Source organism: Pempheris klunzingeri, chromosome 12 (assembly GCF_042242105.1).
Source record: "Pempheris klunzingeri isolate RE-2024b chromosome 12, fPemKlu1.hap1, whole genome shotgun sequence".
Lineage (NCBI taxonomy): Eukaryota > Metazoa > Chordata > Actinopteri > Acropomatiformes > Pempheridae > Pempheris > Pempheris klunzingeri.
The window spans coordinates 5476436-5494173 of record NC_092023.1 but is presented as its reverse complement, the minus strand read 5'-3'; the positions used below and the strand labels follow the sequence as shown (position 1 = coordinate 5494173).

The window sequence follows — 17738 nt, the reverse complement described above, 5'->3', positions numbered from 1 at the left end:
CTTCAATCCCTGAGTGGCTCAGAGTAGCGAGCTTCTCCTGTGTGGCAAACCCTGCTCCATATTCATCAACTGCTATGTTGGCCTGAGAGGTTCCCCGATGGTAACAAAGTCAATTAGAGTGGAAACACACTGACACAATAAAGCTGTCCTGCAGTTCAAAGAGATAAATGCAGACAGTCACAGTCTCAGCTATGCATTCATCCACGCATGTGCTTTAGCATGTGACACATCCTTCAAAGGCAGAACTTCTTTAGTATTCTGAATGAATGATGGACCATAAAGTCAGAGTTTTATCTTGATCTCTCATCTTTTTCTCTCTTTTTCCTCTTTCGCTCCCTCCCTCCCTCCCTCCCTCTCTCTGTCGTTTGCATCATTGCCCTGAAGCCCCTCACATGGGAAGCACGCATGCAGCCACTTGGAAACAAAAATTAGAACAAATCTGAGAAGGGTGGTGGAAAACGAACAACAAACACAGTGCCTGTCAATACGAGCTCAATAGGGATGTAATCACCATGGAGGCCGACAGAAGATAATGAGTTTGGGATCTATGATCCAGTCTAGTATTAATATCAATAATATCTACAGGCACAAATTGGAGTCACATTATGGCATAAAGCTGTTTTTAAGGTGGGTCTGGACACTGCGAGTTAGTACCAAATATTTAGGACAACTTCCTTTGAGACAAAATGACCCTCTTTCAAACTATAGTGAATCAAAATGGCCGATTCAGACGACAAAGTGACACAGTGATTGAAGAAAATGATGACAAGAATAGCTGCTAAAGTAGTACTATGTGTTTGTGTATTACAAACATGAAAACACACCGTTTCATGTCGTTCATTCTTCATATTGGTGATACACAAACATGAAAACAAAACGTTTCCAATGCGCCTCAATCTCAGTAGTCTGTGCCAGTGACCTACTTCCAGCCACCCAGGGGCACCCAGACTCCCAAACTAGCCTTAATTACAGCAGAGTCCCCATGCAGAAGGAGCAGAACAGCAGATATCAGACTGGGAACACTTATATGAACTGGCTGGACTATTTCAGTCACAGCAGCACAGCTGCTCATTCAACATGGAGATTATTGATAGGATGAGTAGCCTGGAAGCCATCATCCCTTTAATGATTGTGTGCGTGTTTTCGTGTGCACAAAGAGGACTTGAAAACCACATATCAGTAAATAACCACTGCGTGTTGTCGGTCAGTGAGAGGCAGCGAGAAACAGAAAGACAAACAGACAAGCGGAGAGAGAGATCGAACGTGTCCCTGACATTCAGACAGTCCTGTCCTTGACTCCTGAGGTGCTGAAAATAACCCTAACAGGGAGAGGCACATCTCTCCGTCTCCATCTCTCTCTGCTTCTGCAAAGTTGCGCCACCTCTTATTCACTATCTACGACACTTAAGCACAACTCATCAGCACACTTTCTATTTTAACTCTCAATCGAAACCCAAGACAGCACTGAAAGCACGCCATGAACATGCAAAACCATGCATATCTCAGCAGCCTCAACATTTGATCTGTTTCGTGATTCATCTCGGAGAACAGTGCTGCCTGTCCAATCCCATTCCACTCATCTGAACAAGACCAAAGCACCTCTAGCCCATGGGCTCAGCAGCATTTCATTGGCTAATGCAGAGTGGCAGGCCCAAGACAGACATAAACAACAGTCATTAAGAGAGCTTGACCCCATGGTGGGCTTTTTGCAACTGGCAGAAAACACACAAATAGAGTCAGAGTATGTTGTTCTGAATGCTTTAAAAACATCACACCATCACACTCAGATATGAGATAGTAAGACCGGAGGTTAGCGCTGTGGCTCTGAGCCACGTCGAGAAAAGACATTTTAATTCTTGGAGGAGCTGCCAGTTTATGTCACTTCATTTTCTCTCTTCACTCCCTGAGGTCTGTTTTACGTCACAGACGTACACATTTTTTTTTTACGTCAGCTCTACCTTTTCCAAATGTGAGCGTCATGTCTCGCATCTTAACGGCACAAGCTTTCATTTCATCTGAGACGGCACCTCTAGCATTTCTGACAAGTCAATCGTGTCGCCTTTAACATTTTATCGACGTTACCATTGTTGAAGCAATAAAAACAACACGTATTTACAGATTAGAAAGAGACGGAGGGCGATGGGATGGTGGGATGAAAGCAGCGTTTGCTCTGGGAAGGAAGGGATTAACGGAGAGGCCTATTTCAGGGCTAAAATGCCTAAAAACCATGACAACGTCAGCATCCATGACCACAGATGACATGTGATGCATTTCCTGTGGCGGATCTAAGGAGGTGCTTTGGAAGTTCAGCTGACCTCATTTCCTGTTACACTGAAACCACCACAAAGTCACAGCAGGGCAGAAAGCGCCAATGGGCCATAAAGTAACAGACCGAAGCTTCATTCTAACCTCATGACTCATTCTGGCCTCTACTAATCTCTTTTTTGAATTAAATAATTGTTGGGAAACACCAGGCCGTCATAGATAAGCTCAAGAAGTGATAAAAGCAAAGATTTTATGATTGACCTCATCTCCTCATATCTGCGATGTGAACTTCACTCTAAATCCTACTCTGAGATAAGTTACGTACCATTTGCATGTGTATATGAGTGGATTAACGACTGCACACAGCTGCAAATATGTCGAAATGTTGTCATAACTGTGACTGAAACACTAAAAATGGCTCTGCCAGCTAGAGCCTTCTGCATGAACCAAAGGATCTCCCGTGTATGTCTGTATGTGACATACAGGCATGTGTGTCACTGTATAGGATCTGTCAGAGCGCTGGCTGTGCTCACAGAGCCAGATGGTGTGCCCGCAGCCTGGCTCCTCTGAGACCATAAAAAGAGAGATCAGTGGCATTTTGACGGGGTAACATGAAAGAGCCGCCGTTAATAGTGAGCGTAGGAGTGATGTGGCCAGATCAGACCCCTCAAACCTCGCTCTCCCACACCGACAAACACACAGGATCACAAATAGAAAAGCATTACTATAACTCTGACGGTAAACAGTGAATTGCATGGTACGGTTCAGTTCCTTAGGTTTATCATAAAGCAGAACAACAGAAGGAGAGTTACATTAGAAAATCCTTCAACCTGTGCTCTTCATGCATGTAAAAAGCCTGAGTCACTGAATCAATAGTTATGGCCTTCTGCTGTTTATACCGACCTCTACAAATAGCCTGCTCAGCTACACAGAATAGCATTTTCAGCCATGAAAGCGTACACTGTGGTATGGTCCATCTATTGTCCAAGATACTGGGGGGCAAAAAAAATCCATCCTAAAGCTGTATTTGTGATGGCTTCTCAACCTTTACATCCATTCATTAATTTTTCCTGCTGTTTTCTCAGGGAAAGCAGGAGCAGTCCAGACAACCTCAGGGAACAAATCCAGTCTAGACCTCTACACATAAAGAATACCTCCACCAAAGCATGGAGCCAAAGCAAAAATACAGTTTTTTCGTTCTTTCTGTGATCTTAAACACTCTGAAATGAGGATTGTCGGAGGGCACTTCTGTAGATTTGGAGGTCTGCATGTTAGCATGTTTGCTCCTCGTCGTCTAATCTGAAAATCCTCACCATTAACTGCAGTAAACTGGCTCACCAGCAGCACATTCCCAGACATTATTTGGCCAGGGAAAGGATATGAGAGCTGTATTAAAGTGGATGTTGCCTTTAATGCATCCATAGTAAAGCTTTCACAAGGATAACACAGGACACTCTAAGTCAATGAGACAATCGATTCAATCCAAGAGACGACTGCTGCATTATAAGACAAGCTTCTGCATTGCAGATGGCACTTCTGTGTACCATTACAGCAATCCTATAGTACAGAGCAGAGGACGTTAAAGTTTACAACTACATATAAGCACCCAGATACACAAATGTCTTTACACTCAGGTACAGATACACAAACACACACCAGAGTTAACAGATGAATGCATGTATACTGGTAATCATCATCATCATCCTGCATAAATGCTATTACACCAATAATAGCTCGTCGCCCATAAAAAGCCACGAGACGTCTCCACATTGACCCTCTCAGGTCTACTGCAGCTGACATCTGAAAGGCCCACTGAATAATTGATCAGAGAGATCCTGATTGGTCTGCAGCCTCACATGATACGTCTGCCCTGCCCATCACCAGGCAGCGGACAACCTGACCCACCGGGTACGTAACCACTCGTGACCTAGACAAGACCCAAATCGGTGAAGTCGGAGTCAGTTTATATTCAGAATCTTAATGCCACACACGCACACGCACATACAATGACTGTAAATGATCATTGCCCCGTGGTGTGAGTGCAGATTAGAAACCACACAATAGCCTATTGAACAAAAGAGATCACACAATGACATTTATCTCAGTCAGATTAGATGAGTGTGAAACTTCTTGGCACTGATTGGCTGAAGAATTGCAGTCGGATCCCATTAAGATCCAAGTCAATTACAGATATGCTCTACTCGTGGAGAACAATGCCAGGAACAGAATCATGATAGAAATACTTAAAATTCTCTTGTTTTACAGATTTACGAGTAGGATTTAAGCCAAGAACCAAATTTGTCATTTGTCTCACAATAGCCCTTTCCTATTACACCCTGTTTGATTAACCCAGACTTCATTTCCTCCAGTAACACTCATTGAGATCACTGTTCTCATCCACTGTGGCAGAGCAGACGTCTTGAGAAGCTAAATGTTGTTATTATAGTACCATTAAGACTGCTCGCTGCACCAATATTGTCTCACCCCGGCGGCTTACAGAGAGACAGAGGCCAAGAGATCCATCAAGACATCCACCGCCGTTTATGTCGGTGTGGTGGTTAAAATGGTCCATTATTATAATGAGTCACCACAACGGTTGCTTAGCAAATTGTTCATCCTTTACAAAACACTCAAATTAAAAGAGCATCGATGGTGAGGCATGTTATGATATAGTCACTGCCAGATAAAGAATCCCTGTCAGTCAGCTGCACACCTGCATTAAATGTATTTATTTAGATCAGCCATGCTTTATACTGTAGCAGTGACCACTTTCCTTCCACATGGTCTAATCTACCATGAGGATTGTGTGTGTCTGTGTGTGTGTGTGTGTGTGTGTGTGTGTGCGTTTAATCAGCAGAAAGAGCTGGATTTGGACTCAGTAATCAGGAAACGGTCCCAAACCCTTAGTTGTAATTGGTTATGACTGCTAGACAAGGGTAAGTGACAAACAGGCAGGCAGGAGTATTTTTAGCTGCTCCTAACCACAAACCAACAGAGCCAAGAGTGCTGTGGGGGGGTGGAGGAGGGTGGAGGAGGGGGGCTGGAGATTAAACAAGCTGATTACATTATGTAAAACAGCACATCCTGAGTTCAAAGAGCAAAGAACCACAGTGGCGGGAACTCAGGAATGACTAATGGAGAAGCCACGAGCATTGCAACCAAGACATTAATGTTACCATGTGGCCGTAAAACACAGACTCACCTTCTGTAGGCTGGTGGGATTCAGCTGGGTTTTGTCTATAATCTTCACCGCCACCTAGAGAGGGAGAAGGCAGGAAGACAAAGACAGAGAAAAGAAAGGAAGGGGGAGAGAGTGGGATGTGGAGATAAAAGATAGCCAAGATGTCAAAACTAATTCCATTTGTGTATTTGTGTGTTTTAGTTGTCCAGAAATGAAATGAACTATTCTCATTATTCCACTACTCTGCTGAGAGGCAGCTTTGTCAAAACCCCCTCACAGCTGAACCAGCGTTCAAACGAAGACACAAGAATATGTGCTTATTTGTGATAATGAAAATACAACAATACTGATTACACACACACACAGATGCACTTATAGTATATATAGACAGAAGTGTAGGCAGGCAGGTCAGTGTAAGTATATATGATGCTGCAGGCCCGTGATGTACTGTTGGCTTGGCAGGTCTTGCTGGGCAGCAGTCTGAACCATCAATCTCAATAATCTACCCCAAGTGCACACTGAAACAGACCTGCTGTTCCCCTTACTTTCTGAGAGCTCAGCAGTTCACAAAGCCTCTGGCTGAGCCATACTGCAGACTCACCAGTAAGCCCCTACATTATGCTGACAAGTGATTGACGGAGCAGGTTTACAATATAATGTAATTACCTTCAAATAATAGGCCCACATATGGCCTATACATAGCGCTGTTATACAAATGATTTAATAATAATTATATGTTTTAGTACACAGACTTGCACAGAAATATGCATGTCACCAGTGCTGGCAGGCTGAGTTTGTGGTCTCACTAAATAGCAATTACCACACATTTTTTTTTCAGCCCCACTAAGGAGAGTGCAAGGCTCTAAGGAAGGCCCAGAGAGCTGGTTGGTTGAAACCGCTTTAGATCTGCGTGGCCTCTAAAGGCCTCGAGGGGAGTTTAGACTCTTCAACTGTGTCCTCACAGACCATTGCACAGAGTTAAACATTTCAAATGTGTTGTTGCTCATTCTCTGTTGTAGTGTTTGTTAATGTGAGCTGACGGGAAATAAACTTAGATCCAAACTGTTTTCTAAAAAGGCACTTCCAATGAAATACTCCGCACACTGATTTTTTTTAACCATGTTTTAAGTGTTAAATTATAAAACACACCCGTGTGCACACTAAACCGCTTTGATTGTTGAGTGCGTGGTTTGATGTGATGGGACACTGTTGTGCCATAATATAACTGACTGAAAATGAGGGGCTGATACCAAGACTGAGGGTGTACCGACCACAGACTGTATGGCATAGACGTGCTACTGGCTCTGTACTTACTGTGCTAATCGCTTACAGCAGCATGCTAAAATGCTCAAAATGCTGACGCTAACCAGGTGTAGTATTTACCAACTTACTTTAGTATGTTAGCTTGCTAAAATGTGGTGCAATGTAGTCACTTAGTTTATCATTATTATTATTTTATAGTATAAGTATATCGACACAAGTGAAAGCATCATCAGATCACAGACGCTGAGTGGTCAAAGACGCACACAGTAATGTACAGTAGTCACCCTCCTCTCTCTCTGCACATTTCCTATTAGCCCCTCCACTATATTATCAAATTAAGGCTCTGATGAAGAGCTCTTGAGCAAAGCATTGAGGGTTTTCCATTCTACACATGTCGTAACATTACAAGTATAAACTTGGTACTATAACACTGCATTATAATATACTATGTTGGCAACTAACATTCAGCACAAGAACCTACTGCACCTTATATACTAACCAAAACTGTAAATTTGATTTGATATTTAATTATTTGCAGTTCTGAGCTGCATACAGAGTCACTGCACCACTGACTGCTGCTTTTTCTCTCTTGTATGCAGGTCCCCATATCGCTAAAATGTGTTGCATTGTGTAAACTTAGCTCACGTTGTCATCCTGCTTGTTCAACTGTTAAGAGATAAGACCCTGACCTCTCTTCTAAAGAGAGGAAGGGGGGGGGGGGGGGGCTTGCCTTTAGAGATTAATGATGCCATCAAAGCATTAATTACAATTTATTATAACAGCATTACTGTGACTCTGGCCTCCTGAGAGCTTAATAAACATGCTTCAGTGGATGCAGAATCTGGCTCTAATCCCAAGCAGCCTGTTAAGGGGGGAAACCAGAAAGCAAATGCTGAGTCACAGTGGAGAGAATGCAGGTTATTCATCCCGAGCGTGGTTTCCCTAAGATCTACAGTTGCTGGGACATTTCATTTCATCCAGACACGGAAGCTAAACTCTCTAATGATGGCAATGTGGTGGCTGTGAAAGGAGCAGGAGTCTAGCGGGGAGAAGAGAGAGCGGAGACAAAGACTGCAGAGAGTCTCGCCGTGTGTAGACATGCAGTACGCGGGTGGTGTCTATTTGCAGGCGTCTTAGGTGGGCAGGTGCACACAGACAGACCTCACTCCCTTCCTCTCTGCTTCCTCCTGTCACAGACAACAATCAGGTGGAGGGACGCTTGTGTTGTGTCTGTTTATCTGTGTGTGCCTGCAGGTGGTGGAGCTGTCGTCATGTGTCACTCTATTGTTCCAACTTCCCTCTGCATGAGTCACAGTTATTCATCATGCTACACTGCACCAATATTTCCCTTTTGGTTCTCAGATTGATAGATTTGATTAATGTGTGGATGGCATCACATCATATGCCACTGTGTGTGTGTGTGTGTGTGTGTGTGTGTTTCCTCACTGATGGATGTGAGGGTGAATAATTCAGTCCCACAGTGACAGAAGGGTAACGTGCATCACTGTTAATTATTCAGCGCGTTCGTAACACACGGCCCATATGCTCCCCACCGTGAGCAAGTCTTGTGATTGTGCATGCTCTGAAAACACATACGTGTGAATGCTCAGACAGAGGACATGCAGGGGAAGTTCGTCATAGCATCACTTGCGCGCTGGAGGGCTTTACATGTTCCTCTACACTTTTATTTCCCTCTGAGCTTATTTTCACAAGCACAGGGTCATGATCTCCGTGTGCTAAAAGGAACTACTTTAGCAGAGTGTAAGGTCATATCTCATGCACAGCAGAGAAGCACATTACTGTTGCTGGGTAGCTATCAGGGTTGGGTGATGTGTTTAGAATCTAAATATTTATAAGCATGCACATTAAGTGTACAATAATGTACATAATGTACACAGATAAACTACCTCTGTACACAAATAGCCCATAAAAAAGTAGGACAAAAGCAATCGTTACTCTGCCATTCACTAATGCACTACTTGGACACAGAGTGTGTCTATTGTCACATGTTTGTTACTGGGTCTAACAGTGCTTGGCAGGACCTAAAGTTGTTTCTCTGATTCATATTCTCCACATATGTTTGAATTTCTGAGGTTTTCCCAGATAGCAAGTTTTTTTGTGAAGCTTTTTCTTATTCAGGCAGAGGGTGTCATATTCTTAAAGTCTTTAAAGACAAATGTGTGTGTTTAAGGGCTCTATAAATAAAACTGACTTGACTAGACTTGTTTTTTTTTTATATATATCCATTAGCTTTCATGCCACATAGCGTTTGTATGTTCATGTTGGCTTATCTTTGTTGTCCTTGTTTAGCTGTGTGTGTGTCTATATTTAGTTCTTTCAGCACATTTGTCCTCTGTACTGTGTGTAAGTGTATACAGAGCTACTGAAAAAAGATTTCAAATTCCTTTAATGTGTCAGCTTTAGAGATTTAGATTAGTTGATTGTCAAAAGAATAAAGGGGAACTACTTCGGTAACCGGTTAATCATTCAAGTGATTTTTAAGCAAAAATACCAAACATTCCCTAATTCCAGCTTCTCAACTGTGAGAATTTGCTGCTTTTCGATGTAGTTTGTGATACAAAACTGAGAATATTTATGTTTTGCAATATTGATCAAATTCACTTTGAGTTTAAGGAAACCGTGATGGGCATTTCTCACTATTTTTTTATGCTATATAGACCAAATACTTAATGGATCAGTTGATAAAATAATCACCAGTCGAACCCAACATACTTCTTTTTTAAGAGGCTGCTGTATGTTACCACATAACAAATGTGTGCATAATCAAATCCAAAATAAGTATAAGTAAGTAAGCATCTGAGCCTGTTCCATCTGTTATGAATTAAACCGGACAAAACTCTTCACATGCAAAACTATTTTTAGTTTTTTTGAATAATTAGGTTAGAAAACAACATAATCATATATGATTGCCCCTCTCATGTAGGTAAGACATGGGGCCATATGGTGGAGGCATCAGGTTTCCATCAGTGCAGCTGAGCATGTACTGTATGTCTGTGTGAGTGTGTGAGAGTGTGTGTGTGTGTATGTGTGTGTCTTGTGACCACATCCTGTAGTCACCCTCTTCAGCAGATAGAGGATACTCTGTCACCTAGAAGTGACTGCTGCTCTGTCTCTCCACAGAACTCTTTCTTGATATTTTTCTACAGAGTTAAAGCCTTTTGTTTTGTTTCAGGTGGGAAAAAAAGTCTTAGCTGGTGGGAGACGAACTGGGCTCAGGCAAAGATAGCGTTGGTTTTACTGGGTTATGTTCTTTCCACCTGTTCTCTCTCTCTCACTCTGATCCATGTCTTTGCATTCTGATGAGCCAGCAAAGGCACTCAGGCACACAAAGCAGCGCCTGACCTTGCCAGCAAACAGTGGGTCGCATACCCAATATGCCTGTTTAACATTGGCATTAAAGGACACGAAATGGATCAAAGTGTTACTGGGTTGACCTGGGGGAATATTTATGCCCTCAATACACTGAAATGGCTGAGAACATGGTGAAACTCTGAGGATTTAAGGATGCAAGTGGCTAAGAAACAGACATGAGAGGGTGTCTGAGGAGGATCAGAGGGTGCTGTGGGTCCTGCTGAGTGGGAGATCTCAGGTCATTGTTTCCTCCTTAGGGAAACAGGAGCTTTAATTACTGACACACCAAAGCAGGTTGTCTATCACACTGACAGGTCAGCAGTGTATGAAAGAGAGAGAGAGAAAGACAGAGCTTGAGCTAACCTGACCGAGAGAACTAACATGGTCGTGTACAATATTGTCATGACAGGATATCATTAACTCTGCTGAGAGTCAGAACAGGACAAAAAAACCTGCTCTGACAAAAGAGCTGATGAAGCAAATACATCTGATATCATCTTGTTTTACACTTTGGTGTAAAACAGCGGATGTTTAAATTGTAACCCAAACGAGAGACGTGCGTTTAGATGAGCAGATGAGAGACGTGATGATGATAATACAATAATTTTTAAGCAAGAATGATGAAACTTCACTAGTTCCAGCTCCTTAAATGTTAATATTTGTCTTCCTTGATGGTTAGTTCAATATAATTAGGTTTTTAAACTACTGGTCTAATGAAACAAGTTATAATATGTCAGCTTTGGCTCTGTGGAGTTGTGACGGACATTTATGGCTATTTTCTGACAATTTAGTAACAAAACTGCTAATATGTAGCAATATGAGAGTGAGTGAGTCATATGAGGAATGTTTTTTGTATGGTAAAAACACTAACACCTTGGTTATTTATAAAAGAAGTAAGTAAAAACTTGTCTCACCTCTCGTCCAGTCAGGACATGTCGTGCCAGCTTCACCTTGGCGAAATTCCCCTTCCCAATGGTCTTGAGGAGGCGGTAATTGCCAATATGGGGGTGCTCCTCTGTGGAGGTGAAAGAGTTGCGGCATCGCGGCAAGCTGTGGCGACTCGCAGACTTTGTCGGGGGAGCTGGGGGTTCGGCAAAGCCGTCCACCGACGAGTGCTGCAGGAAAATCACACATGTGGAGATGAGAAACATCCTCATTCCCAAACTGGAACTTTGATTTACTATATAAACACAAACATTAAAACTCCTGTGAACCTCTCTGGCTTTTTGGTACACCAACTTCGAAAGAACCCTTCCTCTTGCTCCACTGGCTGCACACATGAAAACAATGCAGAAGAGTGCTGCAGTGGAGGTTTGTGTGAGTGTGCCAAAGCTGGGATATTTGCAGTGCAAACACAGATGAACCCATTAACCAAGTCCCACATCCAAGAAGGGGATCCAGTGTTCTATGTGTACATGTGTGTGAGAATATGACTACATTTACGTGCAGACACATAATAGTACACTGCATTCAAACCCCAAGAGGAACTGTGACACCTTAACCTCCTAACCTGAAGACCTTATCAGCCACAAGACAAGACTCAATAACTAAACTAATACCTTTGAGAACACCTACAAGATGTGCAGAATAGAGTCAAGATTATAACAGTGTTGCTGCTCCGTGGCCAAACCCAATGACAACAAGTGTCCCTGTGATATGGCATGTGAAGGTGAATTAGGAACAGCTTGCTGTAAGTACAACGCTGGCACAGGCTACGCGTAGTCTCTGCTGGCCTGTTTCCTCTCCTCTACAACAGCTGCTGATGTCAGTCCAGGTCAGAGATCCCATGATCCTCTGCTCCTGAGCACCACACCCAGCCAGAGAATAAAGCCTTGGTCTGGTTACCCAGGCTCCCCTGCTCCCATTTCACCAGGGAAACGCTACACCCTGCAGGGTGCGCATCACCTCTGCTATGCTACATCCTGACAGGGGGAGAGCTACACTGCAGGACTCAAACACTAACCTGGTGTCACAGTGTGTGTGTGTGTGTGTGTGTGTGTGTGTGTGAAAGAGAAAGGAAGGCAAGGACAAATTTGGATGAGATGCCAGTCAAAGTTAGCCTCCTTGGTTCTAATGCACCAAAACCCTGTTTAACATCTCCATGACGGAGAAATCTGTGTATTATGACCGTCTGTGTTATATCTGAAGCTAGTAAATGTCCACGCTAAAGTGACTTCAGTTCCTCCCGTCGACTTTGGATCAGATCTGTCACATGGCCGGTTCATCCTTCAGGTACACATGTGTGTACACGAAAATACACCTTCAGCCTGGCTCCGAATTCTGTAGTTCAACCAAAGGGCATCTGAACAGGAAGCTAAATTGGAGCACTAGGGCTTGATTAATACACAAAGTTTGTTTCACTGGCCCGTCCATTAACTCCCAACCAACGACGTTATGTCTTCAGGGAGGCCAGACATAAAGAACAACAACACACACCTGCACAGCTGCACACACACATTAAAATAAAAAAATAAAAAAAGCCAAGAGAGCTTCTTCTTCTATTTTGCTGCACTAAAAGCCACTCGTCTTTCTGAGTAATAAGCTGTTATGCAATGCAGTTCAGCTGCTAGTGGGCCCTGGGGCTGCCTGATGGAGTCGAACAGAGGCAGGCTAGGCTGGCTGGCTACTGCAAGCACTGCTGAGCCAGTGCTTTAATAGCCTCCTAGCAGTCCGTGTCTACCTCTGCGAGACCTGAAGTTGCATTAGACTGCTATACAGTTACATTAGCACTCCCTTAAGCTGATGCATCACTGGACACTGACAGAGAATGATCAGAGAGCTGATACCATCACGTAAAGTTAACACTACTTGTTGGTTTGTTGAGTTATATAACTAAAAATTTAAATAATCCAAAGAAGAAGACTCCAGATACATGCATTTTGAAATGGAGAGCCAACATAAAAGCCCTATTACTAAGTCTGGGAATGACCTTTAAAAGACCGCTTCAAGCTATTTCCACTGCTTGTACTTGTGACACAATATAATACAAGGAGGCTTTAGTCCGTGCCTCATCTTGTTTCCAGAAGAAAAAAAAAAAAAAAAAATCAGACAACCCTAGATATGTCAGAGCCTGTCAGCATTCACACAGCAGTCCTCATCTGGCCGGAGCTCAGAGGTAGTCTCATTATGATGCTGGGCTCTGAGCAGCAGGGGGTTGGGGGGTCGCTCACAGACATTCCTCCACACAATGAATGGGAAATCTCCAGCCATTTCTTTGGCCTGTTAATAAATACATGTCGGTGTGCTTCAGCTCATCAGTGTCGTGGCGGCAGGATGGTGAATAATAACACGCTCCCTCCTCCTCCTCCTCCTCTTCCTCCTCCTCCTCCTCAGCACTGAGCGTGCAGCTACAACAGGGCCCAATAGGTGATGGATGTCACATTGCGATGCTACCAAGCGTTGCCATTGAAAAGTAGGGCAACATCCTCCCCCACCCTCCCTAAATATTGACGGTGTGGACTAGAAAATACCCCCAGTTGCACGAGTGGAGCAACACCGTGTCCCCACAGGGCCACACAGGCAGCGTTTTAATTCTCAACATTAACATTCAAGCTTCGCATGTATCATTAAAGCCAGCACACTGACGCAGTGCGTTGTTTAGGCCAGCCTTGTTGTGCACAGAAACTGGGACAGACGTAACCAAACTGCACCTTTATTCTAGGTTATTCTAGGCTCCGTGCTTTAATTCCCGTCAGAGCGACAAAAAAACGAAGGGGGGAAAAAGCCGGAGAGCTCATTGGTCGAGTCGTTCTGCAACAGTGAAGCCTTTAAAAAAAGCGCTGCCATAAACCTGCACCGACCCGAGCGCTAAATAGCAGGATCCCCGGGCATTTTTTATTCCGCTCCCACGCCCGGTACCTCACCGGCGTCCCCGGACAGCAGCACTTACATTCTCGGTGTCGCGCTCGTTCACCGTGGGCAATGGCGTTCTGGTCGACATCTTGTGAGCTTCGCAGGCCGCTCAGCGATGCAGCGGGCTGGGCAGAGCAGACACGGCGCGGTCCGTCGGGGCGAGCGGTGCCTCCGTCCCTCCGTCTCTACATCCCCTGGAAACACCGCGAGGAGCGGCCTTTCTTTACCGCTGCATAGCGCGTACAGGGCCCCGCCGACGCGCCAGATTTTCTTATTGGCTTTGTGCACTTCCCTTCAGTTGGGCTGGTGGCAGACAGAAAAGGAGGAAAGAGAGACCGAGAGAGAGAGAGAGAGAGAGAGAGAGAGAGAGAGAGAGAGGGTGGGAGGGGGGGGTGGGGGGAGAGAGAGAGAGAGAGAGAGAGAGGGGGGCAGGCCAGGAAGATGCGTCGGTAGCGGACGGGTCTGCGCAGCGCATCTCAAACCTCCCACCAGGAAGGATGGAGGGATCTCTCTCTCTCTCTCTCTCTCTCTCTCTCTCTCTCTCTCTCTCTCTCTCTCTCCCTCTCTCTCTCTCCCTCTCTCAGTCCACACATACACTCCCTTTGTCTCCTCTTTATAGCTCATTATTCAAGTCACCAGAAAACAGTTAGGCGCACAGTTGGACCAGTGTCCATCAGATTTAGATCCGATCTAAATTTAGGGCGTGTGCAGCCTGTTAAACCGGTTGTCGAATGGCCTTGGATGTACAGAAATGTTTCAGCATGTTGGGGTGATTCTGCAGAATGACAGCATTAAGGTTGCAATGATACAGATAACGTGACTTATTTCTTTTATTTGTGATTTTGAATGGACGCATCAACTCCTTAGTTTAACCTCGTGGGTGGAAATATGGTCTAACTGCTCCCTGATTTACTACCTCATCTGGTATTTGAATATAACAACGTGGTGAACGCTGTTATGGCCAGAGAGAGGCCTAGTTCAAGGGTAAGGCCTGTGTCACACTGGAAACTGGACAGACTTTGCCACCTGTTGGACAATTGCATCATTACACCCCTTATTATTCCCCCATTTCTGCTTTATAGTATAATAATTAATTTTCCTGAGTGAGTAGAGGACAAAATATGAGCCACTATCTGCTACTGAAAGACAGATTTTTAGATTTCTTATCCATGAAATCATCACCTGGTTTTTTTTGTATTCTTTTTCTGGGAGTGGTTATGAGGATATAACTTGTGCATGCGCAGTTTGTCCACTAGGTGTCAGGCTGCACCTGCAGCATGTTGCACATCTGCAGTGGGGCCCAGACAAATAATGCCCATAGCTCATCTTTTTCTTTGAATCCACATCAAATTTCATCCTCTGCCTCATAAGTCATGAGTGCGCTGACATGTCATATTGTGCTGAGGAACAAGCGGAGCAACAGGAGTTAATGCCCATTACCGAGCCCCTTGTATGAGATGTCACGTCTTCTTTGTCTCTGCAGGATTATTGTGGAATTCAGGCAGACAGTGCACCTTCCTCTGTGTTTCATGACTGATGGTTTGTCTCACACAGCAGAGAGGCCCCAGCCATAACAATGGACACAGCATGACATAACTATCACAATAACTGATGGATATGGGACCTGAAAGCCACTGAGAACATTAGGCCTTTTTTTGTGGTTTTGAGGAATCTCTAGTTTATATTTCACCAACTACAAACTTAGTCCCGTGAGATCGGTTCTGCTCTGCCCTCCTTTTGATCGGCAGAGCTCTCAGATAAATTTCACTGAAAAATGTTTTGTCTTAATGTTTTTTAGTGAGAGAAACCAGAACAATATGCAAAGAGATAAGATGGTTCAACAAAACAAAAGGGGTCCAACACTGAATCTTGGCATGTAGATGGGCATTTTTGGAATTCTGCATCTGATCCCCACATGGATCGGGTCCCAACATAGCAGATCTTTATCCTCTCTGAGCCCTAACAACTGGGACCAGCTAAATTATTCCTAAAGTGTACTTTAGTGAGATATTTGGCGGTGTTTTGTTAGTATCTGTTTTAGATTTGATGACATTTACCCAGTTTTATGTGTGTGTGAATTGATAGATATTCACAATGAATTGAAATAAATGACTACTATACTGCTCTGTGTCCGCGTCTGGGATCTGTATTCTGTACCTGAGTTGCACTGCTGTGGAATGTAATGGGCACTGACACTGGTTTAATTAGTTCATGTACACTCAGGGCCAAATGCAATTACATGCTCTCACAGGCAACCATCAAAAAAGAGGCAGCTGTTAACCGCCGTTCATTGTGGATGGTCATGCAGTTAACTGTATTTGCAGGACAGGGGGTGAGAGGAAAGAGTAGAACGACAGAGAGAGAGGGGGAGAGAGAGGCTAAACTCATTATGAGACAGATAGGGGAGTAGCATCTGTCAGCATTGGCATTTTACCATAGCTCTTTTTGCCTGACTCAGTTTCACCAGTGAAAGTCAAGCCATGCTTTCCAGTCAGTAACAATGTTTGCACACATCCTGCAGAAGTGTGGGAAATACCAGGAACAGCCTCCTCAGGAAGGAGACTGTTTTGTAGACTTTTGCATGCTGACATTTAGCCCCAGTTTGTGCCTCTCAAGTATAGCCATTATGTTCGAGTAAAGGCCGAACATCCATTTCTCTGAAAAATAAATTCAGGGAGATGTTTGAGAAACCCAGAGGAAAATCCCAGAGGACTCTTCAAACCATCTGAATGAAATAATAATTCATCCATTGCACTATAAATAAGACTTGTTGCATCATTTCCTATCCAGGTAGTAGAAATGACGTAACTCTTTTGACATGAAGGCTTGATTTTGTATGAAAATAAAAAGATATTAGTTAATATTGATTTTGACGGTGTTCAATTAAAAGTACTTAAATTAGCATAGGACTGGTGTCGCACTGTCCAAATGGATGAAATATTAACGTGAATGCATCAGACCCATTTTTTATTCTTTGCATTATTTGTTTTTGTCAAAATCTGGTGGTACCTTCATTACCCATAATGCATCTCTACTGCCAACAGTCCAGTCAGAGACTCAGGAAAACTTCACCCAGTTTTATGTGCTGGCATCACCTTTTACACATAAGCAGAATTACTCCCCAAAACCTGTAATCAGACTTTAATATGTTAAATCAGTGGAGTTTGTTTATTTTTCTGACAAAAGGATGTTTACGTGTGAGAGACTCACGGTCTAGATGATTTTAAAGGCACGTGTGCCAAAATGATTGAGCTGAGCTTGGATAAATAACCACCGTCCTAGCACTTGTTGTCCATCTAATCACCACTTATACATTTTAGCTAAACACACAAAAGGTCAAAATAAATGTTTAAAAAAAAAAGTCACCAGCAGACATTCCTGCTTTTGCAAACCTGTTAACTGCACACCTTACAAGGCAGAGCTTGCACTCCGCTGTCTGCTCTGACAAGTCAATAAAACCCACTGGTATGCTGAACATTTTTGGAAGGCAAGATAGATATGAGGCTGTGGTGGAATTTGATCAGGCAGAGAGCCAGCCTTCTGTTCATTACAGAGCTTTCCAGCAGTAACACACCCTCCCGGTGAGCACACCTCAACATGAGGAAAAGTATTACTGACTGGCACGTCAGGAGCCCGCGCCCGCCCGCCCGCCCGCCCGCCCTTGGCCTCCCCTCACCTGTCTTTATCGCTGTCACACATGCATGTGCTGACATACAGTACACACACATCATGTACTCGTTTTCTCTCGATTTCTCCCAAGTTGCATTGGGAGGGATGGCAGGGAAGTGGAAAATATGAAAGGGCT

General features: G+C 43.9%; 1 protein-coding gene across 3 annotated transcripts in view; it reads right to left on the bottom strand.

Moving 5' to 3' along the window:
* LOC139210998 (serine/threonine-protein kinase MARK1-like) overlaps nucleotides 1-14221 on the bottom strand; it is a 28641-nt gene extending 14420 nt beyond the window's left edge. For all 3 annotated transcript variants that reach the window (XM_070841230.1, XM_070841231.1, XM_070841232.1), the window contains exons 1-3: nucleotides 13971-14221; nucleotides 10996-11196; nucleotides 5468-5521 (exon numbers count right to left, since the gene is read on the bottom strand). In XM_070841230.1, the coding sequence (XP_070697331.1) occupies nucleotides 5468-5521; nucleotides 10996-11196; nucleotides 13971-14021 (306 nt within the window). In that variant the 5' untranslated portion in view covers nucleotides 14022-14221. The remainder of the gene's footprint in view (nucleotides 1-5467; nucleotides 5522-10995; nucleotides 11197-13970) is intronic.
* Nucleotides 14222-17738: the final 3517 nt, after the last annotated feature.